General features: G+C 41.1%; 1 protein-coding gene across 4 annotated transcripts in view; it reads right to left on the reverse strand.

Annotated features, from left to right (window-relative positions):
* PRKCA (protein kinase C alpha) overlaps positions 1-23,799 on the reverse strand; it is a 255,284-nt gene that overhangs the window by 38,114 nt on the left and 193,371 nt on the right. For 3 of the 4 annotated variants that reach the window (XM_066613249.1, XM_066613251.1, XM_066613252.1), the window contains one exon: positions 7,086-7,109. The exons of the other annotated variant lie outside the window; for it this stretch is intronic. In XM_066613249.1, the coding sequence (XP_066469346.1) occupies positions 7,086-7,109 (24 nt within the window). The remainder of the gene's footprint in view (positions 1-7,085; positions 7,110-23,799) is intronic. 4 annotated transcript variants of the gene reach the window in all.

Below are 23,799 nucleotides of genomic sequence, written 5' to 3' on the forward strand. Positions count from 1 at the left end.
CATAGCAACATTTCGACAGCTTGTGGCATGCTGTAAGGCAGGGAAGCTTCAATCTGAACAGACAATATATTACATCAATCAGTACTGGTAACTATAGTTGCTTTCCAACCAACATCATCATCATCAAATTTGATTTTCAATCAAATGTTGATCTTGGAGGAAAAATGTTGTTGCACTCAAAGCATTTTCTTAACAAAGAGTTCGATGCTTTGGAGGTGGCATCTTTTTGAGTAAATAAAAAATGAGCAATTCTTTAAATAAATTGTTTTTCAAACAACAGGATGTTAATACAAGAAGAGCTGTTAAGACTCACCTCCAGGAAAAGATCTGTCTAAAATATCATCATTGCCTTGTTTCTATCAAATATGACACCCTAGGATTAGCAAGTGTTAAAGCAAAATGGTTTAGAAGTAACATTGTTGAGTGTTTTCCTATTTCTTTTATTCACAATTATTTTAAGGATGAAATAATATGTCAAATTTCAGCTAGTCTGGCTAGCACAGCATGAAATCTTCCCTTGTGTGAAAAGAAATTCATTCTTGTAGTTCAAACATCTTGAAGGTATTTCTTGTCAAACAAGTCTGATGCATGTGCCTGGGAAAGATCCCCAGGACTTCTTCCCCATTCATATGTCTAACATTTACATCAATTCATATTACAATGATGTAATGCCACATCTGGAGTAATGTGTCAAGTTCTGGTCACAACATCAACAAACCAAAGATATAGTGGAACTGCAAAAGGTGCTGAACAGTGCAACCAAAGTGATGAGTAAGCTGGGGTACCTCCCTTACTAGGGAAGGTTACAACATTTGAGGCTTTTCATTCTAGAGAGAAGGCACCTGGGGGGGGGGAATATGATTGAGAAATATAAAATTTTGTGTGGGGTGGATAGTACCGATAGAGGGAAGTTATTTTCCTTCTCTCACAATACCAGAATCAGGAGATATCGAATAACCAATTGGTAAATAACCGATTGGTACCAGGAGATATCCAATAACATTGACTGGTGGGTGAGTTAGAACAGACAAAAGGAAACATCTTTCTTTCCCCACTGCACAATTAAATTGTGGAACTCCTTGCCACAGGATGTTGTGATGGCACGTGGCCTAGATGTCTTTAAAGAGAGATTGGACAGATTGATAGAGGAAAAGTCCATCACAGGTTACAAGTCATGACGACTGTATGCAGCCTTCAGGTTTCAGAGGTAACCTGCCTCTGAATTCCAGATACAAATGAGTAGCAACAGCATACAGGACTTGTGTGCTCCCAGAGGCATCTGGTGGGCTCCTGGGCTCTAGTACGGTATAGTTTCAAGAACAAAAACATAGAGAATATGCAGGATCAGAACAATGTCCCAATATTCTATTTCCACAGTGCCATTTCACTAAGAAGGAGAAGTGCTGTCATTGACAAGCACTGGCAGCATCAATTAGCTGAACATGGTATGTCCTTCACAAGTGACCAGACTCATGAGAAGTATCCATTATCAGAAAGTCATTTGCTACGAAAAGACACACAGATTGCATAGGAACATGAGATGATTTGGTCAGAACAGAAGGCTCCTTAGAAGTGTAGAAACTATACAAAGGGCGCAATCCTAACCCCTTACGTCAGTGCTTTCCAGCACTGACTTAAGGACAATGCAGCTCTGAGGAAAGGGAACAAACATTCCCTTACTTTGAGGAGGCCTCCGTGAGTGACACCCAACTGCAGGATGCAGCACACATCCCATTGGCACCGCTTTGCCAGTGCTGGAAAGTACTGACGTAAGGGGTTAGAACTGCGCCTTAAGTCATACAAACATTTTAAATCTGCTGTTTAGATGCCAATGTTTTATGCTCAGCATAAATTAATGCCACACTATTTGAACAGGATCCTAGAATTAATCCTAAAAAATAGAACAAGCCACTGTATCTGTTCAACTACTTGCAGCTCCAATATGGGAAAATGAAAAGAATGCTGCAATTAGAGTCAGGACTAATACATTAGTTTATACTCAATGTTGCTGGAGGCAATTCTTAAAAGTTCATTAAAGGAAGCTTCACAGTTCACTTTTCTCTCAGGATACAAAATTAGTTTCTAAATTCAAAGTGATTCCAGTTATGACACACAAAAATAAAGAGTACAATCCTGTTCCACTAACACTGATATGATTTTTGTTACATAGTGCAATAGCAGCAGATTTTATCCAAAATTTTGATAAACTTTAATATGCACTGAAGAAAGCAAGACAACTAGTGTACAGGATAAGAAACAGCAACAAACTGTGAGTGAAATGAGTCACAGTAAGACATTGGGAAATGAAACTATCAGCCCAATCCTACCTAAATTCCTGTGCAGTGATGCGGCTGCACAGGTGCAGGCTATAGTGTATCCCACAGGGAAATTTCAGCTGCTGGAGGTCTCTTCAGGATAACAGGATATTTGTAGCCTTGCACCAGGGTAAGCCCCAGCAGCCAGAATTAGTCAGCTCAGAGCCTGCACCAGTGATATCACTGCCCAAGTCTGAGTTGATCCATGTGGGCAGATCAGGCCCGGGAAGGCAGTTAGAATACAGTGCACGCTGGTGCAGCTGATCCCACTGCCTTCCTGGCCAGATCTATCCATCCCACCCCATCTCCTCCCTGTTACACCCCTCCCTGCCCCCCTTCTTTGCTGGACTTACCTAGTTCTGCTGGCCTCATGACAAACACTGGTGATCCCAAGAAGGCTCTGGCCTTCCCACTGGCTACGAATACTGTCACAATGTGCTTTATGGCACTTCTGCAATAGCAAGCCTCAACGGAACCCGTGTTTCATTGGCAGAGCCCAACCACAAGATTGGGCAGTTTGGAGAAGTTAAAGAGCACCCCTTAGAATATCCTGAAATTATAAAAACTGAGGCTGTGTAATTGACTGGCCAGAATTCCAATTCATATTTCTTTAGTGCTATGCATGCCACAGGAAGTCAAAAGTGCTCCACACTCAAATGGGCACAGGGCTATTAGCTGCTTCCAAGACCTACCTTAAAAAAATAACTTGCAAGCATTCCACAGCAGTGTAAGACAAACATGACAGTATTCTGGGCCATTTCAAGAAAGCAACCCTTGCTATGATGCTTTTAATCCCCCATACTTCCTCATCTTAGGTACAGGTCAATGTTAGAGGAATGCCCTACAACATCATTATAGGGTGTACAGAAGAATTACCCAACTCTAAATTTTCGTCCGGTTCTTGCAGATTGCACTTGTCACCCTTTCTGAACTGTGTCTTCTATCCTAATACAGATGGAAATTACCCTGTGATACTATGGAACAAGGACCTTTAAAAACTGAACGCATCATGAAAAGGAACAAGTGTGGAAAAAACAACGGCCTATTAAATTATTGACACACTGGCTCCAAATTACAGAAAGTGAAATATTACTCACTACATAAATGCAATTATATGTGTTCATTTTTAAGATATAGCGCTCCATAATTATTATATTATGGCACACTTGGTATATTTTCCAGTCTTAAAAGATTATTTATAGTTTTAATTAGATTATTGTTTAGAGTACAAAGCTAATTTCCGTTAATAATTTTACATTATAGGCACAAACTTCCATGTAATTCTTTAGTAATTACATTACAAGAATTTGTGAGGTTTTTTTTCTTTCTTTTTTTAATGTTGGTTTCAAATACACTTCTCAAAAGATGCCATAATGAGCATAAATAATCAGCTCATTACTCTGCTTCTATAGGCCTGGGTCCTGAAAAATCCAGGAATCTGCAGCTATAGAAACATTTAGTCTCTGAAAAGAAAGGACAACTAACATATGCAAGAATCTTGAAGATATAAAGTGCTCCAAAGTGTCTGCAATATTTATGACTAGACTATTTTCTGGTCATAAAGGTCAGCACTGTCTTAGGCCCGATCCTGAACCTCCCAGTGCCAGTGCAGAGCTCCAGCACTGGCACTGGGTGCCATAAACATGCTATAAAGCACATTTAAGGCACCCAGAGAGTATGGAGCGCTGGCACTGGGCTGTGTCAGTCAGGTGCTGGGCCCAGCATCAGCAGGAGAAGGATGCACTGGCACCGAGGGCGAGACTGCTGAGTGGTGCTGAAGCCTCTGGGGAGCAGGAAGCAGGGTGACCAGCGGAGCCCTGCTCTGCTGGATTCTGAACTCCATGTCCGGCTGAAAAAACCAACATGGAGCTCCTCCAGTCTGCACTGGCAAAATAGCCAGCACAGACTGGACCCATTGTGGCCACTGCGCCCTTACTCGGGGGAAGGGGACTTTTGTCAACTCCTATTGGCTTCCTGGCATCCAAGTTGCAACTGGTGCCACTGCTCCAGCAGATCCCGGGAAGCATAGGATTGGGCAGCCTGTTGCACAGAAGTGCAATGGAATTTATGAATATCTCAGATGAGGAATTGGGTCTAATCCTACAATTTGCCACTATAAGGATGGGAAGGAGACTTGAAATATTCAAATCGGCGTTACAAGTAAACGGTTACTCCACAGCCTCTCAACTTGCTACACTTTACACAGAGAAAATATTTCAGCTTTTTATTCCCCTTCACATATTGCTGGTCATGGCATTTGTTTGTGGCATCTTTTCACAACCATTTCAAATTTAACCCATACCATATATACATATGGTCAAGCATGGCTTCTCAGTGCATACAATGTCTCAGAAGAGGCTACATACATAATACTGGTGAAGTCTGCCACTGAGATGAACTTGTTTCTAAATCTCATCATCTTCTCACAGTGCAAATCTATGGAAATAAGTCCCATTGTGTTCAAAGGGACTTACTTCTAGGCAAGCGTTTACAGAATTGCAGCCTCAGGCAACTATGTAGTAGAGTACTTCAAAACAGAAGATAAACTATAACGCTGGTGTCTCTTCCCTATCATAACTATCCCAATAAAACACAGCAGCAGGAGCTGAAAATCGTACAGAAATTAAAAATCCCATCTCTAATTCTGCTTCCAAACATACCCAAAGCCTATCTACCTGATGCCTCTGCAGACCAGATGAATCTTGCTTGTGAGCTTTGTGCAGATCAGCTGCCCACATGACTGCATCACAGTAATCACGCGGTTGACAAGCTTTTTCCTAAACGAAAGCACTTTCTGAGAGAAAAACTAGTAATATTTGAAGTGCAAAAGATAAAAAAACCTCCGCCTGAATTTATTTATTGCAACAGTTTCCCAACAATTTTAAAAAGAAGATTAGAATCTGCCCAACCCTCCCATTGGTTGCCCATACTATCACCCTTGGCCATTTAGTGACTACTACTTGAGGGGGGGAATGTGGGGACTGATAATCTTTTTTAAACCTTCAAGCTTACGTTTTGAAAACTCCTTTATCACAATTGTGAATACACTGACAGAAGGTTATTGTACATACTCAGTTATATGTTCAAATCTGTACGTTTTAAAATTTAAAGCAATAGGCACTATTAATTGCATTTCTCTACATGGACTTTTCAAAAGTCTCATAATTGTCAAGCACCGGGACACAAATGAGAAAGAGAATCTAAAATTACTGTGGCTACAATAATTGATTTTTATGGGGTAATTCTGTGGAATTGCTGACTCTGCCTATAACAAGATTTCTTATGAACAGTAATGAAATTTCAAACCACTGATGAAAAATAAAGTTATTAGCACTACCACAATGAATAGGCCTTGACAGTTAACTATATTTGGCACTTTAACTGGAGTCCCATTTAATCAAGATCAGAAAATGAAGTTCAATGTTGGGTTTAGATTTTGGTTAAATGGGGATTGTGGTTAATGTTATATGTTAATGTTACTTAAGGCCTGTGTCAGTGTTGCAGTAAACACAGTTAAGGTAACAGAGGGGATTTTTTCCCCAAGGGAAACAGGAATGGAGATTGCACACAAAGGCTGGCTCCTCTCAATTGTGATTAAGAGTAATGGCCCTTACAGACATATCATTTTTGAAATGAGCTATTGATTTGATGGGAGCTTCTGACAGGGTTCAATATGATATAGTAGTAAGAACTGTACTGCCTTGACTTGAATATTTCTCACATCTCCCCTATGTACCAATGTGAAATGAATAAACTGACTTTTAGATCAACACAAAAATGAGTATTTTAAATTAATGTTTTCCTGATAAAATTACGGGTTGTTGCCAGTTTTCAAACAATAATTCAAAGTTGCTTCTTTAATTAGATGTATTGGTTGCAAAAAACTCAAGAGACTTTTAACCTCTGAATCACAAGCCAGATTTCACCATGCAGTAAGCAATGCATGCTGAATAGTCTTCAGGCACAATATCATGCAGTAGACTTACATTGCCTTAGCCAGAGAATTTTAGGCAGAAATTCAAAAGGGAAGAAAAAATTGTGTTCAGTACAAAATAGAATGCTGTCTTCATTCCTCAGATAATCAAGTGTTGGAGTTGGAGGTGGGACAATGGGTGACGGCAAATGTGTATTTTACCTATTTTATAGGTAGTTCTATGCATGTCTGCTCAGAAATAAGCCACATTGAATTCAATGAGACTTACCTCTAGGGAAGTGTCTATAGGATTGCAGGCTCAGAGCCCAATACTATACTGTGCATATCACCTTTTTGCTAATGCTAAAGACACAGCACTTGTTCAACAGCTCTAATTTCTGCTGCTGTTGTCTCCATTCCCCTGCAAAATATGACTCTGATATACAAAACGCTTATAAATTTTAAGCTCCACAGAAAAAGGCAATGTCAACTCTGGTGCCCTTTCAGGCCCATGAGACCTGTGGAGGCTAGCTATTCTGTTTTAGTTGGTGGGGTTGTTCACAAGGCATCATACCCTGATTTCAGCAGAGAGGTGCAAGTGATTAATTAGTGCAAGCTCAAGCAGATTAATAAAATGCCTGTGGGACAACTTCATTTATCTTTGTCTTGGTTATGCTTCACTGTTAAAATCTATTGCACTGGTCACCACAAGCGCTAATATCTCTTAGTATAATCAAATCCAAATTGCACACAATCCAGTTGACAAACTGGAAACATTTTTTAAAGAAGTAATCTGCACTATCAAGAGGAAAGAACAAGACATGCACATGGTCTTACTTTCTTCCATTTGGACGCACCTTATCTTGGACCTTTCTTTTGCCCTGTAACCACAGGCAAAGCATACTTGATATATTTTTTGCTTTTACAGTAGAATATAATAATACTAGAAACACACAAAAATCATCATTGAGTAGTATAAATCAGAAGCCCAACCACCTTGCCTTCTTGTACTAATCTTCCTTGGTTTGTCCCATAAAAGCGCTGTGGTTAGAGGAAACCAGGAAATGGTGAAAAGAAGCCTTGAGTAGAGTGTGTGTAGGTCTAGAGCAGGGGTGTCCAAAGTTTTCGGCAGGAGGGCCATATCATCCCTCTGACACTGTGTTGGGGGCCGGAAAAAAAGAATTAATTTACATTTCAAATTTAAATAAATTTACGTAAATGAATATATTAGAGATGGAACTTATAGGAATGAATGAAGGTCTTGCAATAGCTCAAGGCCTATAAAAGGGCCTTTCCTTCACTGTCACTGCTGCAACACAAACATGAAACAGCAAGCAGTGGAGGGAGCCCTCATCCCACAGCTCACGTAAGAGGCTGAACAGTTGCCCTCACGCTGAGAGCAGTTGCATCGGGCCAGCGCGGGCTCCAGCAAGTCTCTGGAGGGCCAGAGGCTCATTGGAGACTGGGGGCTCCCTGTGGGCCGGTTTGGGAGTCCCGGAGGGCCGCAAGTGGCCCCCGGGCCGGGGTTTGGGCACCCCTGGCTAGAGGAATGCTCCCAATTGCCAAACCGTGGTTTGGTGTAATGTCAGAATTGTTCTATGAGTAGAGGTTCTTGTTTCCAGTGAGTAAGACAGGATTAAAGCCTAAATCTTACTTAACACAGTGGACTTACTTCTGAGTAAGGTAAATAACATCATTTTCAAACACCTTTAGCTGTGAGTTACTTCAACTGCAAATCCTAAGGAAACTGCTAAGACTGAGAAGCCACAGAATTCCTCAGTTGTCATGGCAACAGATGCTTAAAAAGATCTCCTAGGAGCTTTCTGGCTTATTTTCTCTCAATATGTAGCAACTATAAGATGTGTGTGTGTGTGTTTGTTTTTAAATCTAACACATTGGACATATAAATTTATGTTTTTCATATATTCATTTTAGTGTTTTTCACTTCAGTGACATCTAGTGACCAGATAATGAAACAGTTTTGTTTCTTACCTTCGAAATCTCTATAACAAATTTTGCTTATTGACCTGCATATCTGCAGCTCATTACAAATGGGGAAGACATTTCAGATATAAATAGAACATAAGCAGTGCAACACAAAGCAATGCACATTCTCACACTTGAACTGCATAGGGAAGAAGAGAAGCCAGAGATTTTATTATGCTATTAATTTAAAATTAAAGGGGGCTAAAAACCATAATACATACACAAAATTCCATATTTTAGGATAAAAAACCCTTCTACTCAAGAGAAGAATTTGATACATTCATTTACATTTTTAAAAGAATGGAAATTGTAAGTCAAGATGCACCAAGTAACCACTTAACCATGTAAATACTTAAGGCAGCATTTCTTAAATTGTGGGTTGTGACCGAATATGCAGTGGCACGCAACCCAATGCTCACTGTCACACTGCAAAGCCTTACTGGGAACTACTGGAGGCTACTTCCAGGTTGTGCCAGGTCTGTGACACATTCCATTGGCCTGTGTGGCCTCACAGAATGCCTCACGGAAGTGACTGGAAGTGACTTATGGTTTGTTTCTACAATGCATTCTGGAGCCTCCAGAGTCAAATGGAGTAGGTCACAAGCCTGGCGTGACCCAGAAGCAGCCTCTAGCGGCTCCCAGTAATGCTTTTTGGCACAGCAGTGAGCATTGGGTTACAACCCAGCGCGGAAGATGAGGTGGGTCGTGGTGGTAAGGACTCTGAGAACTGCTGGGTTAAGGTATTGAGCGGTGCTGTACTCTAGTGGTTAAAAAAATGAGTTACAAATCTGGAAGCCTCTGGTTTGAATCTCACCTTTTCAGTGAAGTCACTAGGTAGCCATAGGTATGCCACTTGTTCTTGGGCTTCAGACACCTTCTCATCTAAAACATGGGGCCAACCCCCTTAAGGGGGATGTTGCTAGGATGACCACAACAGAGTATTTATGAAACATTTCTAAAATGTTTCAAAAGCACTCTAAAAGCACTCTAAAAGCACTATAAAAGTGTCGAGTACAATTACTGGGTTGCCAGTTTCATATATCTGGCTCACATAAAACTTAGGTTCCATGTGTCCATAGGTTGCCTCATCTTCCTCTGCAGAATGAGGGGAAAACCGAAGCCAGAGTCAGTGTTCCATTTGAATTGCTTAAAAAGAACTTGGAGAAAGGAATGGCATTAAATGCCTGTTTTAAGGAACAGATGCAGGAACAAAGCCAAGCTGTTTTAAAACCCTATTGTCATGTGCAGATCCCATTAAGCAGCTGTAAAAGAATATAGTAGGCTGGCATCTTTGGGATTCATGGACAAGTTGGTGCAGAGTAATAGGGTAGGCACTAGGGAAGGTTAGTGGACTGGATGGAGTAAGGGGGCCTGGTGCTCATACTGCTTGTCTTTGCTTATTTGCTTATAATGCACATTCAAGATGAGCATTACAAGCCCCCAAAACTCTAATTTCTGAGCCCCGCAGGCTGGCACAAAAGCTTCAGCAATATTATTCATCATGGGCAGCCCTATTTTGCCACATTCCAATCATTTAGCGCAGGGGTGTCCAAACTTTTTGGCAGGAGGGACACATCACCTCTCTGACACTGTGCCAGGGGCCGGGGAAAAAAGAATTAATTTACATTTTTAATTTGAATAAATTTACATAAATGAATATATTAGAGATGGAACTTATATGACTGAATGAAAGTCTTGCAATAGCTCAAGGCCTATAAAGGGCCTTGCACAAAGCAAGGCCAGCCTTTCCTTTGCTGCCACTGCTGCATCACAGATGTGAAACAGCAAGCAGTGGAGGAAGCCCTCATCCCACAGCTCACGTGAGAGGTTGAACAGTTGGCCGTCATGCTGAGAGCAGCTGCATCAGGCCAACGCAGGCTCCAGCAAGTCTCTGGAGGGCCAGAGGCTCATTGGAGACTGGGGGCTCCCTGAGGGCCAGATTGGGAGTCCTCGAGGGCCGCAAGTGGCCCCAGGGCTGGGATCCGGGCACCCCTGATTTAGTGTATCAAGTTGCAATAGCTGACTTGGCAGGTGAACAACAATGTAGGAAAATCAAACATTATTAATTTTCTGTCTGTATTTTGGCAGACTTGTGTAATTAACACAAACAAGCCATTTCCATTGGAAGTGTCACAACAATCTACTGGGATGATGGTTCATCAAGTGTTTACTATAAGTTTCTTCATTAAGCTGGAGTCTGTCATTTGCATGTTTTATTTTAAAAGTACGTAGCCCAATTCCAACCAAGTACCAGAGGCTCACTGGAGGAGAGATATAAGCCTGAGCTAGAAACATCAGTGGAACTTAAAGGAACCTCCCTTTGCCTGGATTGTATCCCATAACTACAAATAGATTTAGGGTATTTTATTGGCTATATCACTGCTGCTTCTACAAGACAACAGAGTGAAGAGCAAGTAAGACAGGATGCCAAGATACTGCTATAGCACACATATACACAAGCAGAATATATGTATTTGTTAATGGTGTGGTTGATTCTCATGTTGTCAGCAGTTAAGAAATATTCTGCAGGTAGTTTCCTTTCTGCTTTATTGTGCTTCTAATTCTTAGAGAGCTCTGTAAGGAACTGCTGTGTATTTGCTTTGTTTTATAATCCACTACTGCCCTCCTGTGGTTTGCAAATTTAGAGACAATTCTTGTTTTCCAGGTAATGCAATGCAAAGTATCATCTTCCAAAATATGATTTTTTATTTAAATTTTATTTTATAATTAATTTTCCTCTCTTACAACTATGCAAAATACAAAATACTTATATGCCTAAGCTACAGTAATAGTCAAATCTGTGGACCAAGGTCCTCAGGAAAGTGAACACCCCTCCTCGAGTGCTCACAAGGCAGGATCAAGATGAAACACAGCCCTACTGGCAGCCAGCCCTGACATTGAGCTATCCCTGCCAACGCCTCCCCATTCTGCTGCCCCAAGGACCTGCAAAATCTTATTTTGGGGAAGGGAGGAGGCAGAGACCAGCACAGCCATTAAGCACCAGCAGAGCCTCTTTTACTAAAAAGTTCCAGTACCCTCTGCATGACATGTCCACTGAGGAGAAGGCTTCTAGACTTCCCAGAAGGAAAACATGCTCTGAGCATCTATGGGAGTGGCTGTGACTACTGTGTCTCCGTTTTGCTTTCCTAAGCCATCCAGCTGTTGTGCATTTCTGGGCTACTGCCGCACAAAGGCAGTGGTGTCATACATGTTGTGGCAGCTCCTAAAGCCTCTGCCAATGCTGATAAATTGGCAGTAGAGGTGTGTCATGGGTAAGACGGTAAGGGAAGCTTTGGAATGAGGTAGGGAGGGATTCCAGCTCTTGCACTAAGACCCTATCCTCCCCCAGATCACCCATTCCTTTTCTCTTGAATTTATATCAGTAAAATGGAGGAAATCTATAGGCAATCAGGCAGCCTACTGGGAAGCAAGTAAACAACATTTTTACTTTTCTCCTGCTGGCTGTCTGATTCCCCCTCCAGATGCAGCACATGCTCCATCAGCATGGCTATATCAAACACCAGAAGAATTTAGATCTCTGTACCTCCAAAGCTTCAAGCCTCACCAATAATACTTTTTTTTAGTTTAATCAACTTGTTTTGATCAGCAGGGATGTTGGACTGTAGCAATTTTTAAAAACTTGCAATCCATTGGTACTACTTTCATCTTTATTTTCTCTTGCAAAGAATGAGATAGGAGTGAAAACAGTTCAGATAGTTAAGCTAAATATCATGGAGAGATGCTCATGTGTTAAAGAACATTTGTTTAACAAAAAGAGTGCCAGAGAAATAAAATAAGAATACATGCTTCTTATCACAACTCTCTTTTAAAACTATCTTTTTAAAGCAACTCAAAATCCTCTTAATTAACAATACTCATGTGGTCTGTTTCTGCTATTTTTAATTCCAGTCTCTTCATGTGATATGAATAGATGACAACCTCACAGCTGATTGGTTTAAAACAGCAAATGAAATGTGTGTTCATTCTAAGTGCACTGAAGAGCCAGAAGTCAGAGAGCAGCCAACAGTAGCAATCTCTTCTTACTCATTAGTGTTAGAGAATTCCTTTCCCCAGGACTTTATTAAATACCCTTGTCCAAATTAGCCTGAGCAACACACAGATTCACATGGTTCATTCAGGCAGCAAACTATGCACACTTTCCTAGGAGTAAACTCCACTGAATACAAGAGATTTACTTCTGAGTGAACATGCACAGAATTGTGCCAGTACTGTTTCATCAGGGGCATGAAGACTGTGGCAACTATGAGGTTTGAATAACGGGTTTTCAAATCATGGCAATTTGCAGCTAGCGTGCTGCATCACTCAACTACCATCCTCTACTGAAGGATTAAAAACTCTTTAGTCTACTACAGCGGTGCTCAAAGTGCTGACCACTGAGCACCAGGAATTCATTTCCTGATGCGGCCGGCACTTTGAGTTCTGGAGCACCAAGTCTCTCAATGTACCCCGATTGGGATGACATGACACTCGGGGCAGTCATGTCTGCCTGGAAATCCAGACGCAATCCCTGCTGGGGCATTGCACCATAGACAAAACTGGCCAGAGCACCATGTTGTCCCGATCGGGGGACACAGAGACGTGGCACCTTGGAACAAGGAATGCCAGTCACAGGAGAGATAGATTCAGCTGAACGCCGGATCTAGCCCTCGGGTTGGGTTTTGCCCAGCCCTGGTCTACAAAAACATTTTTTTAAAAAATCTGCATCCCCTCATGTTCAAGAAATCTTGATGACTTCAGTTACAATCTATGAAAAATTCACAAAATTATAACAATTACCAACAAGCAACATCACCAAGCCTCTTAATTACCTAGTTAGGAATATGACTTTGGCATGCTTACAATACATGCCTGCATTAAGAACTGGGCACAATTCCCGTGGTGGTTCTTTTCCAGCTTGGATTGTAAAAATTCCCACACACTCATTCTAGGCACTGGGCACCATGGATGAGAAACTCAGCTTTCCTAGGATATCTGAAATCCTTAGCGTGGACATCAGGTATCCAAGAAAAATAGTACTGCTAGGGTGTCTGGGACCTGGAAGTTTGCTAAGGCAGCGTGCCAAAAAATGAAGGGCAGGAAGGAGAAACTTCTCTGTCTTTGGGTCAGCCACTACCTGGTGAAGGTTAAGTTTTACTTTTTAATGTCTTTTGGACCATTTCTTTGCATTTGGAAGAGAAGACAACAATATATATACAGGTGGTCCACATTACCTGTGGATTCAGAACCTGCAGTTTTGATCATCCATGGGTTCCGTAGTGTGGGTCCAACCTGTACTGGGCTCCTGTCACCTCAGGAGGGTGTTCTGAAGCCTCTGGAAGGCTGAAAATGCTGGTATTATAGATTCTAACAATCAGTTTATTGATAACCTCAAGTTCAGAAATCTCTGATGCCTTTAAGAATGATGTTCCACTATTTATAAGTAGGCTATGCTTTAAATTTGCAACAGGAAACAAGAAATAATCCTATTGTAAAAATGATGACTTCTGAATCATATGCCAATGAAAGAGTTGTTTTACTGCTTTTTATTTAAGAATGAATGTCACTTGTATAAAACAATTCAATATTATATGAATATGTAATCTTAAAATTTGAAAGTTGTTTAACGATATCATAAGTGTCACATCCTTCATTACCAAAAGTTTCTGCCACCATCTTAGTACGTACAATTTATCCACTATTTCTAGTAGCAACATCAATGAGCCTTAAAAACACATGTATCTTTATGATAGTGCATTGAGCTAAAACAATGAATTAGAAATTTTTTTCAGCAGAAACCTTAAACAAATATTCTACTACATTTATACCCAACAGCAGCAAGAACACAAACCAGAAAACAAAATTACTTCTTCATTAAAGAAACATAACATGCAAATAGAAAGCTCCAACACATTCCTTTGAAAAGAATCCAGGAAATTGGAGCATTTATGCAATTATAATGGTAAACATAAGGTGAATTAATAATCCAGGCACTGTCAAATCTGTGTAATATTTATGGGTTAAACTTATTGTCACAGTAACTACCCAATTTATTACACAGAAAGATATGCATGCTTACGGTATGTAGGTTTGTGAATGTGTGATTATACATAATTCTGTGGAATGCATTGCATGTACCACCAGAAATAAAAGTAAACCAGCAGTGTATATCTAATCAGAGATGCATTATTTCAATTTTCACTGTATATTAACAAAAAACAACAACTACACTTGATGGATCTCAAGACCTTGTAGATGAGCTGTGCAAACAACTGATATATTATGGAATGTTATTAAGATACGTACAATAATATCATTATACTCCCGGCATATAGCAAAACACCTGCAACCACTACGAGATGACACACAGCGCATCCGTACAAAGGTAAGAAAAAAATGGACTGGAATCTGAATTTCAAAAAGTGAAAAGAACGCCAGAAGAAAATGTTTGGAATGTGAATGCAAAACAGATTACAAAGGAGAAAACTACCTTTAAGAAGTGCCTATTTATATGGCAGCCCTGAAAGAGACAGTAAAAAGGGAGGGAAAACTGCTTTGTTAGTTAAAGAACAGCAAAATAAAGCCATAATAATTAGTACAGAGTGTAAAAAAAGAAACAAATGCAATACAAGAAATACAATACAAGAAGCAGCATAGTGAACACAAAGAGGTTGATAAAATTACTCAAAGCAGGGGTAAAAAAGCCATGAACAATGAATTCACATTTGTAACATCATCACCACTAGAAAGCACACAATGCAAGACACTGCCCTTTAGCTAAAAGTACACCATTAGCAAAAGGAAGCAAAGCATCCTATCTGAATAAACGTCCATTAATTTCAATGCACAGCATCTTGATGACGTTAGAATTACTGATCACAGGCAATTATTGGCCTGTAAAAATATATCTGTCTGCTAAGAGCAATGTGTATAAGAGGATTCCATGTTAAGAATGACTTTCAAATCTTCAGGGGGAAAAGCATGAATAAAATGCTGCAAAAGAACAATTACAACACCACAGAATGGTGGCAATGAAAGTAACAGCCTAACCCTATATACTTGGTGTGCCAGTATATCTCTGTTTATGCCAGTAAAACAATAGCCCTGCCAGTGCAGAAGTCCATGTGCCATGGAATGGCACAACATTGGAAAAAATGCTGCTCTGACATAGCTCGGACATAACTCGGACAGCAGTGCAAATTCTGCTAGGAGAGAGGCCAAAACAGGGAAGAGATTGGGTCACAATGTGGGAGGGGCAAGGAGGAGTCAATGTACACCATAGCTTAACCCCCTTCAGACAACAGACATGTCCCCCAAGCAGAGCTGGCATAGGTAGAAGAAACCCCATTAAGAAACAGACAGAAAAGAAAAAACAGCAGAGAACTGCAGTACAGCAAACTCCAAGAGATGTCTATAGCCTGCATGCCTGCAGTGACCAACATGAGCCCAATGCTGCTCAATTAGTTTATTGGCTTATTTTTCCAGTCAGGTCCCCATGGCTTTGCAAACTCCATGGCAGACAGAGAGCCCACTGGTGCAATCAGACCTCATAGGCAGTTATTACTTTGCTGTCTGCTGGATAACTTGCAGTGGGGCAAGAGACTTGCTGGAAGGAGATAGTGAACGACCCCACTTGTGTATTACTGGCATAGTTCAATGAAAACACGTTCATATGTTTTCATATGAACAATGAAAATATAGTTCATATTTGTTGTCTGTTTTGTTAGGTGACAGGAATGCCTTCTTCCACCCTATCTGGTTCTTATCTCAGCAGGCCTCAGGGTGGGGTTCTGAAGGGGAGGGGGCCTCTCTGATCTCAGGGTCTGCAGCACCCTCACTCTGTGATTCCTGGACTCCAAGAGGGTTATGCTCTTCAGTGACCATGAGTCCCTGTTCTCTGCTGCCATGGTATATGGTGGGCAGTGACAAGGGAGCAGCATACTGACAACCACATCAGGAGGTTCCAAGTGAGACAGCAAGAGCACTGGGTGCGTGTCGGTGTGGCTAACCATTGCAGTAGAAACCTTGTGTCCACTTGTCCTGTTCTTCAGCAGAGACTACTGTAAGGGCATAAACCCCTTGCCCAGTTGGACACAGGATCCCCAAACTCAACAAAAAGCTATGCACTTGTAAGAGCCCTCCCTGCAACAGGCAACCAGCACCAAATGAATGAACATGCTGATTATATGATCAGAGGGAGTACGGAGCAGCTCCTAAATTCTAGGGATTCAAGCAATTACCTCTACTCCCTCTGGCTGTAAAAATCAGCAAGATTGAAACATAAAATGGGAACACAAACTGCAGAACCAAGTGCTCTTCGACAGTGCCAACAGCCTAAACACAACAGTATCATTTTCATTACTCACCCTAATTAACCTATAAAACATGAATAAGTCTTAGGGAAGTCTGAACCTAATAATACAATAGGGAGATACATTACAGTTTAATACCTATTATATATTAGTACAGAGGATTTATACATTAAGTTCTTAAAATTCAAAAAAATGTAAGACATACAATTTTACGGAGCACTTAATTATGTAACTCTAGGATTAATGTGTTCTGCAGATGGGTCTTTCCAGGCACAAAGTTGTAGGTCTTTAGAAAACAAAATAAACATATTTTAATATTACACAAGTACTAGTGGTATTTTTTTTAAGCGTCCAAACTTTCGGAAACATACAGTCGGTCCACATCTTAGGTGCACTTCACCTGTGCGAATTCAAGTATAAACGCTCAGCAAACAATCAAAAAGAGAGAGAAAAGAACAATTTAAACAGTGTAGACAATTCCAGCGGCCATTCTGCTTATGAAGTATATGCTCCAAAGTGAGTGCGAGATGGGAGAATGAAGCTGCTGTTACTTCAGTCATCTCAATTCCCACAGGTCCCTCACAGTGTAATTTTAGCTCTTAAAAAGACAGTATGTATTTTGCAGATTTAAGGTAATTTCATCTATAGTGCAGATTTAAGGTAATTTCATCTGTAGTACACTATTTTCCCCATTTGCACTGATGTCAGAACAGAACCCTTGTAAGATGCAAGCCAACTGTATTGACATTTCCGTTACTGTAATCATTTACTCTTAGTGTTCAAGCATAGTCTACTTTCTCTGAAAATCAAAAGGAAAGCAATTCTTTTATTTAGAATGAAATGAGTCAGTTCAGAGGTCATTTTGGATAGATTCCTTAGCTGAGATACTTTAATGGCAGCTAGATCGATTTACCGTATCTGTCCTCATAAAAATTCTAGGATACTTTGTTCTTGTTCATTTCATTATATTTTGTTTTTGCTTTGTGTAACTATGTTATTTGAAAAATCAATAAAAATTGTAATTTTTAAAAAAGTTTGGAAAGCAAAACAATATTTTTGAAAGATTTTTTTTCCTGCAAGATCTACATTTACAAGAAGGTCCCGTTGTGTTCAGTGGGGCTTACGTGCAGGAAAGTACCTTATAAGCATGGCAGCTTTAGTTTGTTTAATCGCCCCAAAGTGTACAGAAGTATAAGAATTGTGATTGCTTTACAAAACACTTGGATAAGTTACTTCCTAACCTGTCAGGGTAGACAATACTGTACAGAGGAACCAACAGCCTGATTGAGAAGACAGTTTTCTATTATTGCAATCTCTTGCACCTTGCTTTTCATTCATTCAATGGTGTGTGCACTATTGGTGATTCTTCACAGTACAGGAGGTGGTGCTTGGATTTGATACCAAGGGAACTGCATGACATTGCTTTACCTGACACTGCAGGCCCAGCCCATGCAGAAATGGTGCCAGAAGCATAGTGAAAATTCTGCTGCCTCACTATCATTGTTGCTGTCCTCACAACCTCACCTTGACTCATGGATGGGGAGGAGTCCAAGATGGCCACCAGGGCAGCAGCATTATAGAACGCTCCGGTTTTAATCTTTTATTTACATAGTTTTCCCTTCAAGAGTAACTCCCTTTCTTCTTCCTCTGACTGGGAAGGTTTTCAGCTATCAGTTCTTAAGAACCGGAGGTGCAAATTAGTTTATTTAGCTTATCTTTTCCAATGAAGGATCAAGGAGGACTCTCAGTGTTTCTGGCGATGGGAAAAAGGAGAAGATCAAGACACTCCTCTGAACCTGGTAATTTCCTCCCAATTCCTACTAAACAAGTTCGCCTGGGAGACTGCCCTGCCTGGGCAGGGATGGGGGGGGAGATGATTAACTCTGAACCTTCAGACAGAACTTTCCCCCTTCACATTCCACCCAACCCAGCAGAGCCGAAACAATCTCTCCCCACCTTGATCTGGTTCACCTCCCTGGAAGATGTGTGTTCTTCCTCCACGTCTGTTACTGATAGACCAGCAGAGAAATCTGGAAATGAACATTCACTGTCTACTTCAGCTATGTTTTGTATAGCTGTCGGTGACACTATTCTCTATGTTTGTAGACAATTGAATTTTATTCTTAAGCATTTAGATAAGAGCCCCCACAGAAGCTCAAGCCCAGATGAGGTATTATCCGGGCTGCCACCAATACAACAGGAATGCCTTCCTAATTCAGAACCTTCGAAAAGCTCCTACTGTCTGGCACCTAACCAGATGGCTTTAGAAATTGGCTAGTCCCCTATTAATAGGGGTAGGTGGTCCAAAAAATTCAAGATACATGAATCCCTTTCTAAGCTGCTGGACCTTGAATCATCGGCAACTGATTTAAAAACAGTTGTCTATCTCCCTTTTTTTCCCCTTCTGCAACCAGAGAATTGCTAAAGTTCTATTCCAGCCGTATTCCTAAACTGCTCATTGAACAGAGGCAATTATTGCAGTACTTTAATATCTCAATGAGAAGGGTCTTCCAGGAAACAACTATAAGGCCCTTGTTTGTAAGGCGATCCAATGGACCCAAGAAAGTAGCTTCGGCTCTCCCCTCTCCCCCTCCTCTTGAAGAGGATCTAGGCCAGGGGTGCTCAATAGGTGGATCGCGATCTACCGGTAGATCACGAGGCAAAATGAGTAGATCGCGGAGCCCTGTCTCTCCAAACTGTTAATATGTCAGTTTTGTCTAGTGACTAGACGAAACTGACATATTTAGCTAAACTGACACTGAAACTGACACTTTAGCTGCTCTTCAAGCATGCAGCAACAAAACTGACGAAACTGACTAGACTCCAGCAGGGGCTCCATACATTAAAGGGGGTGTCTGTCAGGCGCTTCCTTCGCCCCTGGTAGATCTCCGGGCCTTGCTGGGTTTCAAAGTAGCTCTCAAGCCAAAAAAGTGTGAGCACCCCTGATCTAGGCTTTCGATCTAGGTCATTATTTCCAGGTCATGACTTTTACAAGGGGGAAATGACCACTTCACGCCCCTTTCCTCGACCTTCTGACGAGCAAGATGTGTTGACCTCCCTGGAAAATTGCCTTTTGGAATTAAAGTCCACTTTCACTACAGTGACAGCTTCATCTCCCTATAAAGGATGCAAACTTCCTGCAGAATTTACGACCACCTTTGTTTCCAGAGACGTATCTTCAACTGTTCAACCCAATCCTACTTTCACCAACTCTTGTGGCCTCTCGAGCCCCCCTGAAGACCCACTAACAACTCTGGATTCTGAGTTGAAGGAAATTATGGATTGTACAGAGTCTGCTACTAAACAACTCTCTTATGTTGATCATTAGAGTGAGATGAAGGAATTGGGTATAATTAGGGATGACCCCCCCCCCAAAGCTACCATCAAGTTAAGTCTGGATCCTTCATCCCTCCATGGAACTCCTGCTGAGCAACTGGATTCTTTTGCTTGCTCCCTATCTGGTATTCCCTCCCCTTCAAAGATGAAAAGGCACGATCTTAAGGAATCAGCTAGGCCTTTCCTTGATGTAGAACTCTGTGGTGTCTCTCACTTATCTATTGGAAGCTTCTCTGTTCTCACTCACGCTTCTTGTAATCCTTGTGCCGCTTTATTTCCTACCTGCGTTGTGGACAGGCATACCCAGGGGGGGCGTTTTTACCTTGATTGATGCTCAGACTCAATCTGCCCCCCTTGTGCTTTGTTTTTTTAACTCTATGGAGAATCCACAGGTTGATCTCCTGAAGGGTTCTTCAGCTCCTCGTATAGGAATTCAAGACCCTGCTAAACCTCCCATCTTGGCAGCCCCTGAACTTAATACCACGGACAGGAGTACTTCTGTGAACTTGATACTCTTCACTGACTATCTGTTCCTACCTCTACACCCCTGACTTCTCAGTTTGACCTAAAATTGATATCACGGAATATAGTGGGTTGGGAAAAGAAAAAGTCTGACATTGATTTTATTAACTTTCTGTCTAGGTTTGATATTATTTTATTGCAGGAAACCTGGACTCCGAAAGAACTTAGCATTTCTGGCTTTGTCTCCTACCATCTTGCTGCTTTTAAAACTAAAACAATGGGTCGCTATCAATCAGGCCTGTGCTGCCTGGTTAGATCTTCTTTCTGTTCTGTTCTTTCTGTTCTGCTGTGACCCCTTTTTATTAAGTCCTTTTATATTCAAGCTTTTTTATTCAAAAAAACTGTGAGTTTCATATCCTTATGCTGAACGTGTATATTCCTCCCCTTGGTATGCTTGCCTTGGAACATTGGGCTGAAGTGAAGAATATTGTTGAGCATGTACTGGTATTACACCCCTCAATCTCCCTTCTTATTGCTGGAGATCTTAATTCTAGACTAGGAGCCAGTAAACTTGCTCTTGCAAATATATGAAATAGGATATGGAAGAGATGGTTCCCCCTTGGTTTCATTGTGACAGGAAGTCCAAAGACTCGGTAATCAATGATAATGCATCCCAAATGGTAGACCTGTGCACCAGCTACAGCTTGTATGTTTTGAATGGATCCTTTGGGAGTGATACAATGGGTGACTTTACTTTTTTCTCTCCTAAGGGGGCGAGTGTGATCAATTATATTCTAGTCTCCAACGATTTAATCTCTAGGATTTCAGATTTTGGGATTGGGTCCCATGCTGACAGTGATCACCTCCCTGTTTTGCTGTCAATACTATGTCCTTCTTCTATGGTAGTACACAGGGACCCTCCCCAAAATTCATTCTTGTGCCCTAATGGTCGCCTAGAACTGCATTGGCCTTTGAACAATGGTCCAGATTGCCAGAAATTGAACATTTAAGACAAACTATTCAATTGACAAATTCTCCAGAAACTGTTGTCTTGACTTATGGTGCGATCTCTCAAGCTCCATTTGAGATGCTCAATTCTAATCAAGCCTCGAAAAGTAATGGAGGTCCACCCTCCTGGTTTGAAGCAGAATGCTGGACTATGAAATATAGGGTGCAACAATTGTTCCTTCTATTCCGGCTCCATCCATCTCCTGAACTTTCGGCCCTCTATTTCTCATCTAGAAAGAACTGCCAACAATTCCTGGAGGAGAAAAAGCATAACTTTGCCTTGTCCAGATGGCATATGTTGCTTGAAGCTATTTTTTCCAAGAATAGTAAGACTTTTTGGCACCTGGTTTCCCGCTCTAATTTGATTCCCTTTCAAAGTGATCCACTCCCCCACTGAGTGGATGGCACACTTTTCAAAAATATTTACTGCTGCCGATTTGGCCCCCATTGCTGTACATCTGCCTCTTGATCTTCCACCTTGGTTACCGGTTCCCAAGGAGGAAGTTGTAGAACTAATAAGTACTCTGAAGATCGGGAAAGCCCCAGGGCCGGATGGTATTTTGTGCGAATTTTTAATAAATAACCCCAGTTGGTGGGTGGAGCCTTTGGCCAATCTCTTTACGCTGATTGACAAATTTGGGATTCTACCTGACTCCTGGTTATCTTCGATCTTAGTCCCTATATTTAAAAAAGGTGACCCTCCTATTCCGGGAAATTACAGGCCGATTAGTTTACTCTCTTCGATTGGGAAACTTTATGCTAGACATCTGTTAAAACTAACAGATTGGGCCCAGGAAAAGCACCTTCCTGGTAGAGAACAAATCAGCTTCCGCCCGGGTTCGTCCACTTTAGATCATGCGCTTTTATTATCCAGGTGTGCACTGATACATATATTTGTACTATTTAGGTTTATACTCTCTATGATTTCTGTACAGCGTTCTCACCTATCAAATGTTTATGCCAAATAAAGGTTTTGTTGACTGTTGACTGTTATCCTTTTAAGCTGAGAAATATTCAATCTATTCCAAGGGCAAACTTTATGTGGCTTTTATTGATTTATGGGGCACTTTTGATTCAGTTAACAGGGAACTTTTGTGGAACAAATTAGCTTCTTGGGGGATTGATCCTTGTTTACTTTTCTTAATTCATAAACTTCATTCTTCTAATTACTGCCAGGTCCGAACTAATCGAAGTGGTTCTCTTTCAGATAAGATACCAGTAACTAAGGGGGTGCGCCAGGGCTGTATTTTAGCCCCGTTATTATTTAATCTTTTTCTGGCAGATCTGCGCCCCCATCTGACTTCATTGTGAAAAATTTGCCCCTACCCTGAATTATGTTCCCTTACCTATTCTGCTTTATGCGGATGATGCTGTTCTGCTCTCCATTTCTAGAACTGGGCTGCGACAGCTATTAATAGTGTTCCATTCCTACTGTAAATCCAATGACCTGTTAATTAATACAGTGAGGACTAAAATATTGGTCTTCTCTCTTGGAAACCTGTTCCCTGGAACATTGGCAATAACTCCTTTAAACAAGTAAGATCATTCAGATATTTGGGGATCACTTTTCATCACCAACTTAACTGGCTCCTACATAGGAAATTGGCAAAAGCATCAGCTGTACTCCATCTTAATGCAGTTGCCCGCTTCCACTATAATAGTGGTAATCAATACGTTCCTGCAGCACTGCAGATCCTCCAGGCCAAGATTATGAGTCAGTTATTATATGGGGCCCTGATCTGGATTGAAGCTGTTGATTGGGAGCTTGATCAGATGATGGCCTCCTTCCTAAGATGTATTTTGGGTGTACCTAATATGATTAGGTTATCGACGATGATCCTTGAGTTGGGTATCCATCTTCCCTTGACTATGACATGGTCCTTGGCCTTCAAATTCTGGCTACGTCTTCATCTTAACATCCACCCTGATTCCTTGCTTACTGACCTTTTAAAGGACCCTTACATTTCCACCTGGCTTAGACTTTTTGAGGTTAAACTTCAAAATATGGGCCTTTCTTTGGAATCTCTAGCCTTTATGCTTGCAAGATTTAATATTTTCCCTTCTTCAGTCCTCTCTGGAAGGTTTCAAAATATCCCACATGAGTGTAGAATTTGCGAATTTTGCCACCTGGAACTCGATATTGTCGCCCATATTTTGTGTCACTGCTCCACCCATAATTATCTTCGTGAACGCCTATTAGAGCCAATATTATCTAACTTTATTGGCCCCTTTGAAGGCCGTGTGGGCTTCCTCCTTGAGGATAGCTCCGAAGTAATTACAAACTTGGTAGCGGACTTCCTGGTGGCGGTTATCAAAAAACGTAGTCGCTCGTGAACTATTATTTGGGACGTGTAAATGAAGGCAAGCTACCTTATGTATTCAACTGTTTTAAATGCCAATAAATGTTTATGAAATGAAATGAAATGGTGGCCCAGATACCCAAGAAGAGATACAGAGATACAGACTTGTG

Source organism: Tiliqua scincoides, chromosome 2 (assembly GCF_035046505.1).
Source record: "Tiliqua scincoides isolate rTilSci1 chromosome 2, rTilSci1.hap2, whole genome shotgun sequence".
In the NCBI taxonomy this organism is placed as follows: domain Eukaryota; kingdom Metazoa; phylum Chordata; class Lepidosauria; order Squamata; family Scincidae; genus Tiliqua; species Tiliqua scincoides.